We start from the raw sequence: 19,761 nt of genomic DNA, 5'->3' as shown, positions 1-19,761 counted from the left end.
ACTAACTTGTAACCAATTATTTCATTTCTTAATATTCTTCTGGGATTAAGAAAATTGTGTTTAAAAATAATACATGCTTTGTGTTTGTTTAGCAGCTTACAATTGTCTTTGCATTTGACAATAAGAACCAAAATTTCTTCAGTGTGCCTTTGTCAGCTAGTAATGACCAGCAGTGAACACCTTAAAAGTATTTATGAAGTATTATACATGCATTTAGGCAAGTAGAATTTGTAATTGAGGCTCTTGATATTGTTTTTTCCCCCTAAAATTATTATGTATACAGTGTTCTGCTGCATGGATGCCTGCATGCCAGAAGAGGGCACCAGATCTGTTGTGAGCCACCATGTGGTTGCTGGGAACTGAACTTAGGACCTTTGGAAGAGCAGCCAGTGCTCTTAACCGCTGAGCCATCTTTCCAGCCCAATGCTAAGTTTTTACACTCCTCACTAGAAACAGGGAACAGAAAAGCAAGCATTCACATGCTTCCCTCATCACTTTGGAGGGCCACGGCCTGAGCCTGACTGCCTTGCTTACACGCCTCACATGTTCACTGCATAACTGGAGTGTCCACTGCTGTCTCTGCTCAGACATATTCAGACAGGAATATTCCTGCAAGTCTGACTTGGTAATTATATACTTCATCTAGAGATGGTGGCGCTTCTCATGGGGGTGTGTCATTGGAGCCCTTAAGAGTGGAAGAAGTTGGTGGAGAGGTTAAGTGGGGTAATGACAAAGATTTGGTCTCGTGCCTGTTTGTTGTGGGGTTTCACTGGCTGCTGGCATTTCCCAGTGAACATCTCTGTCTCAATTTCTAAGGGAAATCTGAAATAACTCATTGTGCTTATCAAAATTTAAAGTACCCTTTTGTCATTAGTTATCCTAATATAATAGAAAAAAATGGATACACAAAGTATTTTGTGTGTGTGTGTGTGTGTGAGAGAGAGAGAGAGAGAGAAAGAAAGAGAGAAAGAGAGAAAGAGAGAGAGATGTTCAAAGCCTTCAAAATAACCAGAAATAGGTCATTTTGCCTCATTCATTTGCCTAAGTAGCTAATTTCAAGCTCAAGAAATTTCTGCGCAAGCTGTTAATATTCTTGTATTTCAGACTGTAAGCTTAATAGCAGGACATTGTATCAATAATTGTGCAGCAATCATTGCTGTATACCTTTGGTGCTTAATAAATGTTCATAATTATTTCAAAAAGAATCATAATCGGTTTAATAAATAGTGCTGGATCACTGGGGTATCTGTCTGAAAGAAATATATTACCTACAAAAACTAAATCAAAAGATCAGGCTTAGATGCTACAAATAAACTGTGAAGCTTTTAAGTTCCCTAACATGACCATAGGATGGGAAATGATCTCAATGAGCTCTGCAAGAATGAATCATGGAAACAATAACAACAACAAAGACTTCTCTAGGGATGGTGTGAGCAGCAGCTGCCACGGCAAGGAGAGCAGTGCTCAGGTCACTTCCTGACATCTAAAGGAGGCTTTTGGAACCTTACAAGGTCTCCAGTTTGATATATTAATCAAACAGAAGTCACAATAAATGCTGCCTCCACCACGGCTTGTGAAGACTGTGTGCAAGTGGTGGCAGGGTTCAGGAACTCTAACTGTGTATGGTGGCAGTAACCCTGTGGGGGTCGGCATGTAACATTCCAGGAGGGAAAAAGAACAGAAGACATTCAGCATAAAACACGGAATACTTCACATGACTGCAGTAAAATATTAACTTGTGTTATATCTGTTTAATGATGCAAAGATGTGTTGCATTCTTTTATGTTGCATTTGTTTAACTCTATGAAGCTGGGCTACTGTGTCTGTCTAAAACATCTGATGGTCTAGTAAGGAGCTGAATGCTTAATAGAGAGGCAGGAGAAAGGACAGGTGGGGCTGGAAGGCAGAGAGAATAAATAGAAGGAGAAACCTGGGAGGAAAAGAAAGAGCAAGAGAACAAGGAGAGGAGGATGCTAGGGGCCAGCCACCCAGCCAGCCACCCCCAGAGTAAGAGTGAAAGAAAGATACAAGAAGTAAGAAAAGGAAAAGGCTCAGAGGCAAAAGGAAGATGGGGTAATCTAAGTTAAGAAAAGCTGGCATTTATAATTAAGAATAAGCCTCCCTCCATGTGTGATTTATTTGGGAGCTGGTTGGCGGGCATCCCAAAAGAGCAACAATTACCAACAACACATGATGGCTAGCCTGTGGGCAAGAGGCCAAACTTGATTTCTTGCTTCCAATAATCAAACTTAGTACTTCAGCTGCTGATATGAAGATTATTTACTTGTGATCTTCAAGATAAAAATGAACACAAGATTTTGTAGGGCCAGCCAGATTTCATGAATAATTTGGTGTTCCATCCCAAAGAAAGCTATGAAATTGCAAGGGTAAGCAATGGCCCCTCCTGCAGGGTATGGGGCTTGGAAGGAAAAGTAGATAGGCCATTTTCTTCCTCATTCTCCTTAGGAGTGCGGCATACCCAGGATGCTGTTAAGTTATGGTTGTAAAGAAGAATGAAACAATCTTGTTTTATGATCTAGGCCCCAAAGTCTCTTTAGTCAAATAGACTGGTGCTTAAAGCATACCTTTAAAGTCGGTGCTCTTGCAGAAAGTTACTGGCTAATTTGGCAATGTCTTCTGTACAGGTACCCACAAGAGACTAGCCCTGTTCATACGGAGCAAGCACACTTATTTCAGGTGGTCTGCAATTAGTGAACACTTGTTTGCAGCCACTGGTCATCCTAGTAAAGTGATAGATCAGTTTCAAATATATCACTGAGGGCAAGCTCAGCCTGTCCTTTCTAGTTCTGTAGCTGCTGGAGCTGGTCTTTTCCACTACATGCAGTTGGAGGCTATCACACGTGGCTGTTTTGGGTGACCAAAATATAAAATAAAAATTTCTCTGTATTTTTGATCTTATACTTTATGATTTTAGTATTCTGTCCAATTTCTTATTTTAATACCAAATATACTATAAACTCTAGAATATCTCAGTTGTCTCTTCTGTTAAGTAAAATAGTCAAAAATTGTTCAAAAGTTGTTCAAGTAATTTGATTAAAATATAAAATTTTATTCAAAAATAAGTAGGAACAGAAAAAAAGTAAAACAGCCAGGTGGTGGTGGCACACGCCTTTAATCCCAGCACTTGGGAGGCAGAGTCAGGTGGATCTTTGTGAGTTCGAGGCCAGCCTGGGCTACAGAGCAAGATCCAGGGCAGGCATCAAAACTACAGAGAAACCATATCTCGAAAAACCAAAAAAGAAAAAGAAAAACAAACAAACAAACCAAACTAGGTGGACATAGCTGCAATTTCTTGGATTCACAAGCCCTCCTTCAAATCAGTAAAAATGTCCGGGCTGGGGAGACGCCCAGTCAATACAGCACTTGCTGTGCATGATGAGGACGTGAGTTCAGATCCCACCACTCAGAGAACAGCTGTGTGTGGGTCTGCAACCAAAGCTGTAAGTACAGGAAGGACGGGAGAGAAGGGAATACCTGGGGCTCACTGGCCTGCTGGCTTAGATGAATCTTTGAGTTCCAGATTCAGTGAGAGACCCTCAAAAGGCAGGGCAGAAAGTGAGAGGAGACACCTGACACTGACTAGTAGCCTCATAAGTACACCCACATGTACATGTGCAAGCACAAGCATAAACATGTAGAGTTTAACTGAATGGCATAAAAGATACCAGTCAAAGCAATAATCACACGAAGGTGATAATTACTCATGAATTACCTAGAAAATACTCTGATTTCTTTTAGATAATGTAAAATTTTTGCCTTTTCTGGTCACCAGGAAAAATAATAAGTGAAGATCAGTATGAAAATGATTAATGCATAACTCAATACATATCCATTATCATGTATAAGTAATAAAGACTAATGATCACAAAAGTTGAAGATGCAAAAACCCAGACTATAGTGTTTCACATACTTTGTTAATTTGTCCATGGCCATACCACCCTAAACTCACTGCTCTATAACAGCAATGTTACTCTAAGAGAAATGGGGTATATGTTCAAGAAAAATATGTAAACTGGGCATGGTGGCACATACACAAATCAGAACCAAGGAGGCTGAGGCAGGAGAAGCATGAATTTGAGGACAGTCTGGGTTATATAGCACAATTCTGTCTAAAACAAATAATGATGGTGAGGGAAAAAAAAAGATGTGCAAAACCAGCCATGGCAGCCACATTCCTTCTAAATCAAAACTGAAAATGACCCAGCAGTAAAACAGAAAATCTGCTGTATGTTCATATAACAGAATACTAACTACACAGCACTCAACAACAAGAAAACAAACCACCAAAATGATATGACCACACAGATCCCACATACCTTTAAAGCAAGCAAAAGCAGCAAGTTACAAGAGTACAAACAGAAATTGAAGAAGAAGGAGCAGATCTAAAATATCTACATATAACAAAGTAACAAATACACAGAGACACAAGGTTCTCTTTAAGAACAAGACAATTTAATGCCACCTCTCCACTCTTGACCAAGGGAGCCCAGTCTTGCCTGGTACTTTTTCCTAGTCATTCTCTCACTGATCATTCTTCTCTCACCTCCTTTACTTTACATTTACTCCTCAATCTTCCAGAAGAGAACTTTCTCCTTATCACTGTACTTTCAAATCTCCAGCTATGTTCTGAGGTGAGGGATCAGGACTGAAGAAGACAGTTGGTTGAAACACCGTTGGAAAGAAGAGTCAAGAGACTGGAGGCGTACAGACGTGAGCATCACCAACAAACAGTAAAGCCTGAGTGAGCTTAACAACCCATCAGGAGCTGGGCAGTGGTGGCGCACACTCGCCTTTAATCCCAGTACTTAGGAGGCAGAGCCAAGCGGATCTCTGTGAATTCGAGGCCAGCCTGGGCTACAGAGTGAGTTCCAGGACAGGCTCCAAAGCTACCAGAGAAACCCTGTCTTGAAAAACAAAAACCAAACCAACCAAACAAACAAAAAACCCCCCAAAAAACAAAACAAACCAACAAAAAACCCATTAGCAAAACAGAGCTATAAGGAGGCAAAGAAATGGAGTTACATCACCCAGGGTCAAATGAGGTGGAACCGGTAAGAGAGTGACTGAACTGATGGCTGCGAATGCTCTAGAATTGTTAAAGGTGATGAAGGTACCTTTACTGAATTACTGAAAAGATCTGAAGTGTCAGGACTTACAAACTCAAGCTGAAGCGGAGGACAGAAGAGAAAGCAAGAAATCAAGACAGCAGAAAGCCAGGGTGTACATGAATTAGTGCAGCTTTCTGTCATCTCTAAGAATGGCAATGTGAATAAACGCTGCAAGAAAGATCATGTAAGTATTCAACGAATAAAGCCAGATCTGAAAGGGAGACTCAAGATGATTATAATACAGGGAATAGGCAGTAAGTTTAAGGCAAGGTCTGACAAGGGCTTAGGAAGGCAAAAACTACTTATGAAAAATAAATTGAAATGCTTAAAAAAACCCCACAAAATAAATTATTCATGTTTTTACATACTAATAAATATAATTTGTAAGTATACCCAAAATTCATGACTGTAATTGCCTGAGATGGGGAATGGTAATAAAATACAAAGCTGTGCTACCCAAGGTGAACTACAATTTTTTCATCATGTTCTCTCAGTTCATTAACAGACAGGAAACGAGAACAAAAAGAAACAGCTAAACATTCCACAAAACACATAACCAACAACAGTCGTCATTACTTACTCTCCTCTACGATACCTCTTCCACTTAAATATACCATGTCATTATCACAAAAGGGCTAATTTCATAACAATACTTTTCTGTTTAATGTTTTTCTAGGTAGTAACCTGGCTATTTGTAATCCATGTTTGATCAAAATTAGGACATCAATTATCAATTTGTAGAAGAGCTGTCCCAAATGTACACATGGCTGTCCTAAAGAGACAATATGCAAAATGAGACTGACGCCTGAAACAACAAGCCAGATTGTAGTTCAAGTTGTAAATAAACACATACATAGTCCCTATGTGAAGTTTATACACAAGATCAAGGACATAAAAATAGTTACAAATAAGTAGCAAGGTGTTTTCTTTGTCAAAAAGAAGTATACATCTGTTGATTAGAAAGGCTAAACATCATTAAGAAAATAACTCATTTACATTAAAGTCAGTGCTTCTCAAAGCATAGTTAATGAACCAACCAGGAGCATCAGAATTAATTTGCCCATACACAGAATAAGCTACTTGTTTATTTCTGTGCTTAAAGCACATAACATGAATCTGCATTATTTAAAATACCTTTAGTAACTTATTTATAGAAAAGTTTAAAAATCAAGGTGAAAAATAATTTTGTTATAAAGATTATGACTTAATAGATTCTTAAAAAACTATCAGATTAAATGATTAATAGTTCTCTTAAAATACTTATGTTCTTAAAAAAGATTTTATTTGTAATTATGTGCATATGTGTTTGCGGACACATGTGCAGGGGCCTGAGGAGGACAGAAGAGGGCACTGGATCCCTGGAGCTGGAGTTGCAGGTGGTTGTGGACCACCTAAGAGGACACTGGGCACCAAACGTGGAGCCTCTGTAAAAGTAGTATGCTCTCTTAATTGTTGAGCCAGCTCCTTGGCCATTTTCTTCTTTCCTTTTGGGACAGTCTATAGCACGGAATGGCCTTAAGTTATTTTTACAATCCCGATCTCCCTTCTCCTTAACAATATATAGTATTTTTATGATGTCTACTCTGTTTTATTACAGTACACTAGTAACATTATAAAGGACATATTTGTGAAAATAAGACAAATTTAGGCAGCCTTAAGCTAACACACTTACAGTTAGTGATGTCAGGTGGTGCATAGCCATCATTTATATACATACTTGTTGGTTTTGCCACTTTCAAATAAACAAAATCAGATGTATTCTTTAAGGCAGTTACTGCTTCTTCATGAGTAACTTCTTCTAAACATACACTATTCACCTACAAGAAAATACCAAGAGATATTTGAAGACATTTCCATATGCTTTCTGATTTTTAGTTGAAAATAATTACCCAAAAGATATGGGATATGAGAAAGTAATTTAAGGAAAACAAAGATATGTGGAAAGAAAAATGCCAATCATTCTATGAAACAAGGAAATTATTTACATATGTTCATGAAATAGACATTTTGATTCTAGCTCCTTTTCCACAGCCTCAACATTTAGGGATGTAGTAAATTCTTTTAGGGAGAGACAGGGTTAAAACACAAACTAAAGCCGGGCGGTAGTGGTGCATGCCTTTAATCCCAGCACTCAGGAGGCAGAGCCAGGCAGATCTCCGTGAGTTCAAGGCCAGCCTGGTCTACAGAGTGAGATCCAGGACAGGCTCCAAAGCTACACAGAGAAACCCTGTCTCCAAACAAACAAACAAACAAACCCCCAAAACCAAAAAAAAAACCCAAACAAAAAGCCCCCACAAACTAAAGTAAGCTATTACTATTAAGTACTGCACAATTTGTACAACTATGCACAAATACCCTGACATTCTGTCACTAAATGTTATGTTTTCTTATTTTCCTATTTAGTGTTAGATATGGAACATAAGAGCTGACAAGATATACTGAGGCACTCAATGTGCGGTAGGAAAGAAGATGATCTCAAAGTTTAGACTTGAGCAAAGTTATCTGACATTGATCAAAGAGTCTTGATTTACAGTTAAACAATGACCTTGGGAGTGGAGTAAGCACTAACAAAACACAGAATGCACATCTTAATGTTTGTAAGAAAGGAGAGAGAACCAGTGAGTGAGATAAAGAAAAATATCAAATTAGAGGCTAATTATGCGAAATACAAAAAGTATTTGGAGAATGATGGTGTGCCACGCACCAGGTTATGTCAATTAAAAATGAGGCTTCAAAAATTGTGTAAGTTCAGTGTAATTGTGAGAATAAAGGCTTCATTAAAGTTTATTTAGATAGAATGCAATCCTGTTGCTTTTGAAAATCAACATAGGTTATTGGCTTCGTGCCAAGAGTACTGGTTCTGGACAAACAATAAAAGAAAGCAATAAAAATAAAATTGAGGGCTGGAGAGATGGCTAAGCGGGTAAACGAACTAGCTGCACCATCCCGACAACCTAAGTTAGATCCCTGGACTCAAAACCAACTGGCAGTGGTGCTATACATCTGCGATGCCAGCACTCCTAACGATGGAGGCAGACAGACACGGGACTCTGCGGGAAGCTAGCCTGGGGTGTGCAGCACAGCAAGAGAAACGAGGGCCACCCTGCCTCAAGAAGGGGCAAGGGAGTCCTGAGCTGGCACCTGTACTCACACACACGTATACAGAATAAAAAATAAGTACGAGATGAGAGAAATCGAGTGATCTGTGAGGCTGTTTGTATTGGCAAATGTGTACTTGTGGTGGAACTACTGCTTGTACTACTGCTTAGGGAAAGGCCGGCGATTCCACTCTAGGACAAGAAGTGAGAGGAGAGAGCACGCTCCTTCCCCTTGCCCACCGCCAAGTGCTAATGCTGAAACAGTTATAAGTGTCTAGAAAACAGTAGGGTGGTAGCTTTGTGGCTTAGTAATGTTACTAGCAGAATACCCAATGAGCCAATAAAACCCATGCTTACTAGTCAATGGAACTTTGTATACAAGTACACAGCAGTTCTTCCTACCATAATTATTATAACACTCCAAGTGGAAATGACTTAACTACTACTCTACTACACCCATTTTACGGCTTCACAAATTTATCTGGGTCCTCCCGTCACTAGGCTTGAACGTACACTGCCCTGGCTATTTTGCCCTCATTCTGTCTCCTAACTGTTACCATTCTCTCAGTCTATTTTGATTAGGATTAGGCATGGCTGATGTAACCCACACTTGTGAAAATGTTAACATGTCTGACATGTTGTGCTGGCTGGTTTTGTGTCAACTTGACACTGCTAGAGTCATCTGAAAGAAGGGAAACTCAATTGAGAAAATGCCTTCCTAAGATCCAGCTGTAAGGTATTTTCTTAATTAGTGATTGATGCGGGAGGACCCAGCCCATGGTGGGTTGTACTACCCCTGGGCTGGTGGTCCTGAGTTCTATAAGAAAGTAGGCTGAGAAATCCATGGGAAGCAAACCAGTAAGCAGCACTCCTCCACGGCCATCAGCTCCTGCCTCCAGGTTCCTGCCCTGTCCTGACTTCCTTTGGTGATGCTAGTGTTAAGCCAAATAAACCTTTTCCTCCCCTCCTGGTGTTTCATTGCAGCAATTAGAAACTGTAACTAAGATACACATCTAGCTTTCTCCTCCCTTTCTGGACTTCATAGGACCTTAACTTTTCTTCAGGTTTCATTTTCCTAGAGAACATGAAGATGAAGGCAGTTGTTGATAAACATTGGATAAACTATGATAGAGTCACAGTTAAATTTGTATGAAAGGATTTTAGCTCTAGAAAATGATATGGATACATCACAGTATCACCACACTGACCGAAAAAAGCATGAGAAAACTACATATAGTCCAACACCCTCAAAAAAGTTTCCAAAAAATTAGCTAAATATTTAGACATATGTATGTGACTAAACATTCTAATTATTTTATGTGTTTTGTATTCATTTTGTGTGCACGCACACATGTGCATGCCTGGTGTTCATGGAGGTGAGAAGGTGGCATCAGATTCTGTCTAACTAGAGGCACCGTGGAGGCGCTGGGAACTAAGCCTGGATCCTCTGAAAAAGCAATAAACATTCTCAACCACTGAGCGATCTCTCCAGACCCTGTTTAAACAATTGATAAGTAGAAAAAAAGATACACAAAACTACTGGTGTTCTAGTTTTGGGGATGAGTAACGACTTCATTGGTTTCATTGTGTTATAAATGGACGAGTTATAATAAGAGAGCCACACATGACCACGATAACACTGCACTGTCAACTTTGTGATTTAACAAGTCTGTGCATTTCAGGACTCGAACTCTTTAACTAGGAAAGAGAGGTGGGAGAGAGGAAGTGGGGAAGATGGAGAGGGAGGAAGAATCAAAACCAGAGTGGGCTCGCAGGAAAAAGTAACAATACAAGGATCACTGCAGGCTAGAATCCACTCAGATAGCTCTTACATAGTTTCAGTATAAAAATAGCAGTTTTGACAGGAAAATGTAGACAGGAGAATGACTTTTAGAAAAGTACTTATACTCACTGCTAGGAGCTTATCTCCAATCTGAAGCTTGCCATCCTTGTGTGCTGCACCTCCTTCAATTATTTTGGTTACATAGATGCTGTTATCACCAGGAATATGCTGATTTCCAACACCTCCAGCAATGCTGAACCCAAGACCTGGTTGGAATGTACTTGTTTAGAGTCACATCAATAAGGTGAATTAAAGCTCAGGGGAAAAGGGATGACAATCGAAGTGATCATTCCATCACACAGAAAATGATTTCTAGCTGGACGATGGCAGCGCATGCCTTTAATCCCAGCACTGGGGAGGCAGAGGCAGGCAGATCTCTGTGAGTTCGGGGCCAGCCTGGGCTACAGAGCGAGATCCAGGACAGGCTCCAAAGCTACACAGAGAAACCTTATCTCGAAAAACAAAAACAAAAACAAAAAACAAAAAACAAACCAACAAAAAAAGATTTCTTAAGTTATCCGCTTTTCAGATCTTAAGTGTAGAGACTGGAGAGGTGATCTGTGGTGAAGAGGGCTGGCAGCGCTCACAGAGGACCAGAGTGCACACACACAACAGCTCCCAACCACCTGTGACTCCAGTTACAGCGACCCAACATGCTCTCTGGCCTGTGACCACCAGTCACTAACATAAGCAAGCAAAACAGTCATACAGATAAAATAAATCTAAATGTTTTTAAAAAACCTTAGGTTATAAATGCAGGGATTCTAATAGTTACATATGTTCCTTTTTCTTTGAATTTCTTAAAAGTCTTAATATAAGTGGATTTCAGAATCAACAGAAATGTAAAATTACGTTCTACTTTTGTTTCTACTGTAGTTACATTGTTTATTAACACTTTAATATTTCCCCAAGATTAAAACAAGTAAGGGGAAATATTTTTTTCTTTGTACTAAGTAGAACACCAGGCTTTACAAATGTGGACACTTTCCCCTCCTAAACAGTCTTGAATTGACAACTTAAAATAACAATTTTTGCAGTTCCAAAATCCCATCTTCAATACCAAATTCTCCACAGTTTTCATTTGTTGGAATCCTACTTCCTCTAGGAGGCCAAGTGCTAGAATTACTATTTCGACTTATCCTCAATCTCATCAATGTCTTCAGAATTCAGAAATCACTTCACCAGTCCTCGATACAGAGGTGACCGCCATGATACACACCATACCATCTTTTTCTTAAAAAAAAAATAAAGATTTATTTATTTATTTATTTGTTTGTTTGTTATGTATAGTGTTCTTTCTGCCTGCATGTGTGCCTGCACACTAGAAGAGGGCACCAGATCTTATTACAGAAGGCTGTGAGCCACCATGTGGTTGCTGGGAATTAAACTGAGGACCTCGAGAAGAGCAGCCAGTGCTGAGCCAACTCTCCAGCCCCATACTATCTTCTTTTAAAATCAAAAGTTAATATAAACACTGCACACGACTTCAAGAGACAAGTATTTCTTTTAATATGGAGAGTTTAACAAATGACACTGAAAACAGACACAAACAAATCTACGTATACGTTAAGTGGAGGGCTGGTGAGATGATCAACTGGTAAAGGTGCCTGCCACTAAAACTGACAACCTAAGCTGACCTTTGACCTTAGGGATCCACATGAAGGAAAGAGAGAGCTAACTCCTGCAAACTGTCCTGACTTCCCTATGCACACTGGGGCAAGCCTCTCCTTCCCCATCACATAAATAAATGTAAAAAAAAAATTTAAAGTAAGTAGAGATTCTGTTCCCTACTTTTTAAAGCTATTAAGGGTAGGCTATTAAACAGCAAGAGAGCCTCTCTAAAAAGGTAAGATGGAGAGTGACAGAAGTCAGACGTTATCACCTTCTGGGTGTATACACGGGCATGCACACAAACACTACATATACACATCATCACAAAGAACTTACTCCTAAATTTATACACACACAACAGTACATGGAAATTAACACATGACATTTTCAAATACTGCCACCTTGGGAGGGATGCCGCCACTCTAAAATGCTATGAACCTACTGAGATCCTGCAGAAGACTAAACGTATGATAACCTTCAACATAAAAGAATGTTTAACTTGTGTTTCTTACACTGTCTTACTCTGATTGACAATGTACCTTTAGGACCTTTAATGAGTTTTATTTCCATGATTTTCTCTGATGCTGGCTTCCGCCTTTTCACGTACAATCGCACAATAGATCCAGCTTCTTTCAGTGCCTCGACTGCTTTGCTATGGGTTACATCTCGAACATCTGCCTCATTTACTTTCAGTATACAGTCATTTACTCTGAGAAAAATATAAAATATTAAAACAGTAAGTATCAATGTTCTATTTCACCAATTTTTAATTTCATTTTATTAAAATAATTATTTATTCTAGAACTATACATGAAGAAGCTACATCTTAAATTTCAATGTATAAATTTCTTAAGAAATGTATAGCAAATCTCAGCAAAGGGAGAAAAAAATTGAAAACAGATTAATTTAAAAATATTATTTGTATACTTCTTCTGTACAGACAAAGATATTTGATAAAAATAGCAAACATTTGGCACGGACCACTTGCTAGGCACTTCCTTGGTGTTTCAATTCTTAAACTACTTGTACCAGTTATGTATAGATATAATTTTTACCCATGTGGCATGATGAATTTAAATATATTGCTCTCAAGGTCATTAATGAGTGACAGAGCTGTAATTAAAAATAAGAGAAATGGCTGGGTGTGGTTGCCCATGCCTTTAAGTCTAGCTCTCAGGAGGCAGAGGCAGGCGGATCTCTGAGTTCAATGCCAGCCTGGTCTACAAAGTGAATTTCAGGACAGCTACGCTACACAGAGAAACCCCTGTCTCAAAGAACAAAACTGAACAAAAAAAAACCCCCAAACAACAGCAAAACAAAAAAGAAGAGAAAACTGGAGCTCAAAGAAACTTAAAGTCAGTTAAGCTAGTTGAAGGTCAGAAGAAGGTAGTATCAATTTTAATTTCTTCAAATATGAGATGTAGTATTAAACATTACTTATATTTAAAAAGTTAAAGACCGTATCATTTACTTCAAAGTTCTCTTACGTAAACAACATAATTTGATGGTAACTAAATTTACTTTTTTTTGTTCTTATTCTCATCATTTTCAACTTAGCTCTGGTCCTGGCTTTGACTGCATGGCACTCCATCAGAAGAAAAATGATGGTCATTTCAAATTAGCAGAGGAGAACAAACCATATGTAAGACAGTACAATTGGTCCTGATAAGTTTCTCTATCACACCCAAAGGAATGACTAGTACTCTGGGTGTGTTCTTCAGTAAAACAAGGAACATAATAATTTTCACAAAAGCTACACAAACAAACGGAGTGACATGAGATTAGGAAGTAAATGTTGCATATGCATGGATGGTCAAATTCCTAATTTTTATGTCTAATTCACTAATATAATATACGACCTGCCCTACCAATGAGAAGAGAGCTGAAGTACTCAGAACCTTAAAATAAGATGTTGATTTAACAGCTCATGGACTATAAAATCCTTACTCCCAACATGTCAGTCTGTAACTATATATAAACATAGATCAACCAAAGAAACTGGAAAAATGGTCCAAGGAAATACCAGTTTTGCAAAAGACATTTTCCAAAACAGAACACTATGTAAGTTTATATACATGCTTTCCTAAACAGAAAATAAAATCGTTTTGTGACTTTGTCTGATAAGGACAACTCATGACATCTATAAAATTGATTACATGGGGGCCTGGAGAGATGGCTCAGTGGTTAAGAGCACTGACTGCTCTTCCAGAGGTCCTGAGTTCAATTCCCAGCAACCACATGGTGGCTCACAACCACCTGTAATGAGATCTGGTGGCCTCTTCTGGCCTGCAAGGACACATGCAGACAGAACACTGTATACATAATAAATAAAATCTTTAAAAAACAATTGGTTACAGACATTTAATCCATCAAAATGCATTACTTGTCCGTGACCCAAAATAGAGTCCTAGGGCATGGCATTACTCGGCTGGGCAGTGGTGGCACATACCTTTAATCCCAGCACTCGGGAGGCAGAGGCAGGCGGATCTCTGTGAGTTCAAGGCCAGCCTGGGCTACCAAGTGAGTTCCAGGAAAGGCGCAAAGCTACAGAGAAACCCTGTCTCGAAAAACAAACAAAACAAAACAAAAAAAACCCCAAAAAACAAAACACACACACAACCGGCCCCCCCCCCCGAAAAAAACCCACAAAACCAAAAATGCATTACTCAAAGTATTATAATACCTAAGATAAAACTGAATTCCCAAAGTCTAAAACAATACGAGAAAAATTACCCGAGAGTTGGTCATTTAAATGGGCTTGAGCATCTACCTACATTTATTTATTATGTTGTTTCTTTGTGTTAGTTCACGTCTTTTGTAACACCACAACATTAAGTTTAAGACATACCGCAATCTTCCATCCTGGGCAGCTGCTCCTCCTGTGATAATTTTGGTGATGAAAATACTTGAGTCATCTCCAATGTGTGGGTTGTCTGTACCTCCTGCAATGCTGAAACCAAGCCCTGAATTTCCCTAAGGACAGAGGGAAAAATTCCAGAGATCTAAGCATTTAGGCTCTAGAAACTGTACTAAACTAGGAACTATAACACAAAAAGGAATATGAACAGAAAAGAGAAAGAGTCTAAATTAAATAGACATGCACTTCATATAAGGAAAAACTTCTTCAGAGGTATTATTGCTCAGTAGGTGAGGCTAAAGAAAATGTACCAAGTTCTTCAGAAGCCTAGTTTGAAGTTCTTTATTTACAAGTATGTGTAATTTGTGAATTACTCTCTACTCAGAGAGGTGACATAACAAATTTCTTTTAAAAGGCGTCTATCTCATTCATGTTTGATAGGGCAAATCTCTTCCAAGAGACAAAGCACCTGATCTCTTCGCTTCGTCAATTAACTTGTTAATTAATTAATGTATTTGAGAAAGGTCATCCTATGTAGCCTAGACTAACATCAAACAGGATGCAATCCTTGCCTTGGCCTTCTGAGCTGGGAATACAGACGCCACGATGCCTGGCTACTGCCTTTACTTTTGAGGACAAACATCATTTCATCTTTTAAAAAAGGGTGGGTGGAGGTGGTTGCTTTTCTTCTGACCACTTTGCCAGTTGTTTATTTAAAAACCAACAAACTGGTGCTGATAAGTAACAGCAACCATTACTCTCTGAGTGTTTAACCAATGTACCCAAATACCATGGCATTGTTTTAGTACTGAAGCCCAACCTGAGAACTTAATATTGGTGAGCTTTTCTTATGGCAAGTAGACTTTGCCAACTACCACTTTACCTTTTTGCTTATCTTACAAACAAGAAAACCGAATTTCTGAGGACTATTTGCACACAAAAGGGGTCCTACTGCCATAAGAAGTCTATAAAGAGAAATGATATTTCTTTGAACTAAGAAAAGTTATGTAAAAAAATGTCTATTTTCTCAAGAATTTTCTGCATGTAGCTTTCTAGCAACTCAAATAAATGGATATATCTGACTTGTTACTTTAACTATTCATATTTAAGAACTTAACTAATTTCCCACTACTTGTCCTAAAATTCCAATATAATTAAATTTTTGTTTGTTTGTTTGTTTGTTTTTTGTTTTTTGAGGCAGGGTTTCTCTGTGTAGCTTTGTGCCTTTCCTGGAACTTACTTGGTAGCCCAGGCTGGCCTCGAACTCACAGAGATCCACCTGCCTCTGCCTCCCAAGTGCTGGGATTAAAGGCATGCGTCACCACCACCCGGCTTATAATTAAATTTTTTCAGTTTATATTCCTTAAAGAATTAGTAGTATGTCAACACTACTAAAAGATTGTGAAAAGCTGCCAACAAATTTAAGTATTCAAGTTTTTTAAGCAGTGAAAAATATACAGTCCTAAACTAAACATGATAAATTCAAAAGGCATGGAGAGGATTATAAATCAAACAGCAAGAGATGTCATAAAATGCCACATTAAAATATATGTTATAGATTAATGCTGAGCTTACTTGAGTGTTACAGAGGTACCTGCCTAATTTAAGTAGGTGGCATGAAACTGAGTAGTAGACAATGAAGATCTACTACATATTCAAAGAACCTTTCAGTTTTACTTGTTTTTCGGGCATCCATTCTCGCTTCAAACACAACACAATGTAAATCTAAGATTTCAGTTTTTTTTTTTTTTTTTTTTGGTTTTTCGAGACAGGGTTTCTCAGTGTAGCTTTGCGCCTTTCCTGGGACTCACTTGGTAGCCCAGGCTGGCCTCGAACTCACAGAGATCCGCCTGCCTCTGCCTCCCGAGTGCTGGGATTAAAGGCGTGCGCCACCACCGCCCGGCTAAGATTTCAGTTTTTAAAATGCAGACATTTTGTTACTCTGGAGAGTTACTTGTGTAGAACATTAAATTCCCTGAAAGTGCCTGCCAGACAAGGGCAGCCTTTCTAAACACAGCATAAACTGATTATGCCCGCACATCCTCTCATCCTCACAAACAAGAATGTGTGTATGGAGGTAGGTATGTAGATTCGAGACAAAGTCTCAAAGCTCAGGCTGCTTTGAATTTGCTATGCAGTAAGGCTGGCCTTGAACTCCTGCCACCACCTCCTAAGTGCTGGGGACACAGGCTGCCGCTGCCCAAACAGCGTGCTACTTTCTTAGAGACAATTAAAAAGAAAAACCCGACAAACTACCATAGTCTAGAGCACCCAAAGGAGATAACTAAATGGAGGGTAGTTTCCTGGAAAAAAACAAAACAAAAACAACAAACAAACCATAAAAACTAAGGAATAAGAAGTGTAGACTTCAGTTAGTAATACTGTACGTACATATGATGACGCATTATGGAAACAAGTACACTGTAACAAAGGCAGATGTTAACAATAATGGAAGCGGAGTGCAAAGTAACGGGAATTCTCTGTACTATCCTTATGCCTTTTCTGTAAATCTACAAAAATTTAAAGGACATTAAAGAAAATAAACATTCTGAAAATGCCATGGCTAACTTTATGACCTGTGATCTTAAAAACATTTTTCTGGTTTTGAAGGACATTTCCCCCTTGTATTCTATGATTGAACAATATATTTAAAAGTTCAAACAACAGGCCGGGCGGTGGTGGCGCACGCCTTTAATCCCAGCACTCGGGAGGCAGAGGCAGGTGGATCGCTGTGAGTTCGAGGCCAGCCTGGGCTACCAAGTGAGCTCCAGGAAAGGCGCAAAACTACGCAGAGAAACCCTGTCTCGAAAAACCAAAAAAAAAAAAAAAAAAAAAAAAAGTTCAAACAACAGATTAAGATAATAGTTTTTACCCTTTCAAGTGTGATTTCCTCATATTCATAATCTGCATCAGTACCATTAACCTACAGAGGAAAAAGAGAAGTAGCTTAAAAATTCAGAATGAAAAATCCAAAATGTCAAGATAATTCTACATGATTTGCTAATGAAAACCTGTTAAACACGACAGTGGTTAAGAAAACATAGCCTCACTTTAGTAACTTTAGGAAAGATTTACACGGAATGGAGGAGTGTAAATATGACTGCTATAGTAGTATTACCATGACTTTCAAAAACAGGAGGGGTGCATTTAGCATTTACTATTTTTGAATGCTGAGTTTTCTTCTGATTTTTTTTTTGGGGGGGGGTTGATTTTTTTCAAGAAAGGGTTTCTCTATGAAACCCTGGCTGTCCTGGAACTTGCGAGCGTGTGTGTGTGTGTGTGTGTGTGTGTGTGTGTGTGTGTGTGTGTGTGTGTGTTTAAGATTTATTATGTATACGGTGTTCTGCCTGCACACCAGAAGAGGGCACCAGATCTCATTACACATGGTTGTGAGCCAAGTGGTTGCTGGGAATGGAACTCAGGACTTCTGGAAAAGCAGTCAATCATCCAGCCCCCAAATCATTCTGGGTTTTAATCAGACTGATTTTCAAAGTCCAGGCTGGTAACATAACACAAGTCTTTCAAAACTTTCAGAAATTCTCTTTGTCCAAAACTAAAGTCTGTGGCTTTATAACGAAGCCTCTGTATGAATTAACCCCCACTGACCACTTGCTCCCATCTGAGACACATCAAATATGTTCTCTTACTCCTTTCACTTGATTCTCTATTCTCTCTAGAAGAAGCATCCCTGTAATGAGTGCCCTTGAATCAGATTAACCTGAGTTTGAATCCTTGCATTATAATTTCTAGTAATTGGGGGCTAGGCAAATATACTCACTACAGGTCAAAAGAGATTATGAGAGTCTATTTCTGAAGATAACTCACATTTTCTACCCTACTTACTCTTACAGTATCACTAAATCTAACACCAAGGGGCACTGAGTCTATTTCCCTTCCTCTAGGATTCAGGTAAGTCCTACTACTACCTTAAATAAAGCAAATTGTATTAGATGGTTGAGCCTGGGTTTTATGATACCGTGTAGTACTTGGCTTTGCCTTACAGTTCATTTCTTATAACTTAGCAGATACTGCTACGGGCCACAGAAATATGTAGTAGGAATTTAGCTGACTATGGCAAAAGCTATTTTCTGGAAGAGTTAAAAACTCTTCCAGAGGATAAAGCCAAGACACCAAGGAATTTTGGTGATATTAGCTTCTTTTTCCCCCCCAGAGCTGAGGACCGAACGTGACATTAGTTTTTAAATATATTAGCCAGTTCCTGCAATGATTTCCTGGTGTGCTATGGTAGCGTTCCCAATTAATTCTTTTTCTAAGAACTTCTAACAGTGTAGTTGATCATTCTTTGGGCACAATTTCCCCTATATTTGGGGTATTTGGATAACTTCCCCCAACTGTGTTGACAACCAGTCACATAGTCAAGATCCCATTTTTTAGGCTTTTGTTCCTTTGTTTCTTAGCATTAGACTCAGAAGTCTGCCTTTCTGTAATTGTTGTCATTAGCAAGTATCCAGCTAGGGCCATCTCCAGACAAAAGTATTTTATCTGAAATATCTCTCACACATCCAAGGACAGACTGCAGATAAGCATCCATATCATCCTAGTCTCCCGAATTAAAGTAAATAGTCAAGTCCAGGTGGATATTAGGTACAAGCCTTGTTTCTTGTGCAACTTAAGCTTAAACCCTCCTTTCTCCCATAGCCCAAGTGGTATGTCTACACTCCCCCTTTAACAGTCTACTCAGAACAAAGACTTTTATACACCAGGTACATCAAGCTGTGACACAGGCTGCCTAGCTAACCCTGCCCTGCCAGGAAAAGGCACAGCCGAGATTAAGGGCAGTTTATTTCACTCATGACTTAGTGACTCAGACTCTTAACATTTTAACTAACCACTTCTAAGAATATAATTTGAGCACAAAATTCCCTTTTCTCAGATCTATTAACTAAATTTAGCCCTCAGTTGATTCTATTCTTTATTAGTCACTTCCCTTTGGGCTGTAAATGATAACTGACAATTACTGCTCTTTGTGTGGATCTTATCACCTCCTTTTTGACCCTGAAAGAATTCAAGCCTGGTGACCTTGCCTTAGCCAGAACATTGCTAATTGTATGGGTATATAACTGTAAACCTCAGGGACTTAGGGAGAACTAGATTGGGGAATTATGATGGAAAGAACTAGATTTGGAAAAACTAGATGGAAAAGAACTAAGCAGAAAAATGTAGCGAGAATCAGGCAAGAAAGGAGCTAAGTATGAGAGCAGA

At 39.0% G+C, this 19,761-nt stretch overlaps 1 protein-coding gene and 1 pseudogene across 17 annotated transcripts in view; one reads left to right on the top strand and one right to left on the bottom strand.

Annotated features, from left to right (window-relative positions):
* Nucleotides 1-19,761, bottom strand: part of Dlg1 (discs large MAGUK scaffold protein 1) — a 206,914-nt gene that overhangs the window by 69,114 nt on the left and 118,039 nt on the right. For all 17 annotated transcript variants that reach the window (XM_076548687.1, XM_076548686.1, XM_076548689.1 and 14 more), the window contains 5 exons: nt 17,411-17,461; nt 14,530-14,654; nt 12,221-12,390; nt 10,140-10,276; nt 6,802-6,946 (listed from right to left, as the gene is read on the bottom strand). In XM_076548687.1, the coding sequence (XP_076404802.1) occupies nt 6,802-6,946; nt 10,140-10,276; nt 12,221-12,390; nt 14,530-14,654; nt 17,411-17,461 (628 nt within the window). The remainder of the gene's footprint in view (nt 1-6,801; nt 6,947-10,139; nt 10,277-12,220; nt 12,391-14,529; nt 14,655-17,410; nt 17,462-19,761) is intronic.
* LOC143268181 (nucleoporin Nup37 pseudogene) lies at nt 1,382-2,889 on the top strand (annotated as a pseudogene).

The sequence above is a fragment of the Peromyscus maniculatus genome, chromosome 12 (assembly GCF_049852395.1).
Source record: "Peromyscus maniculatus bairdii isolate BWxNUB_F1_BW_parent chromosome 12, HU_Pman_BW_mat_3.1, whole genome shotgun sequence".
Classification (NCBI taxonomy): domain Eukaryota; kingdom Metazoa; phylum Chordata; class Mammalia; order Rodentia; family Cricetidae; genus Peromyscus; species Peromyscus maniculatus.
This window is presented reverse-complemented; position numbering and strand designations above follow the sequence as displayed.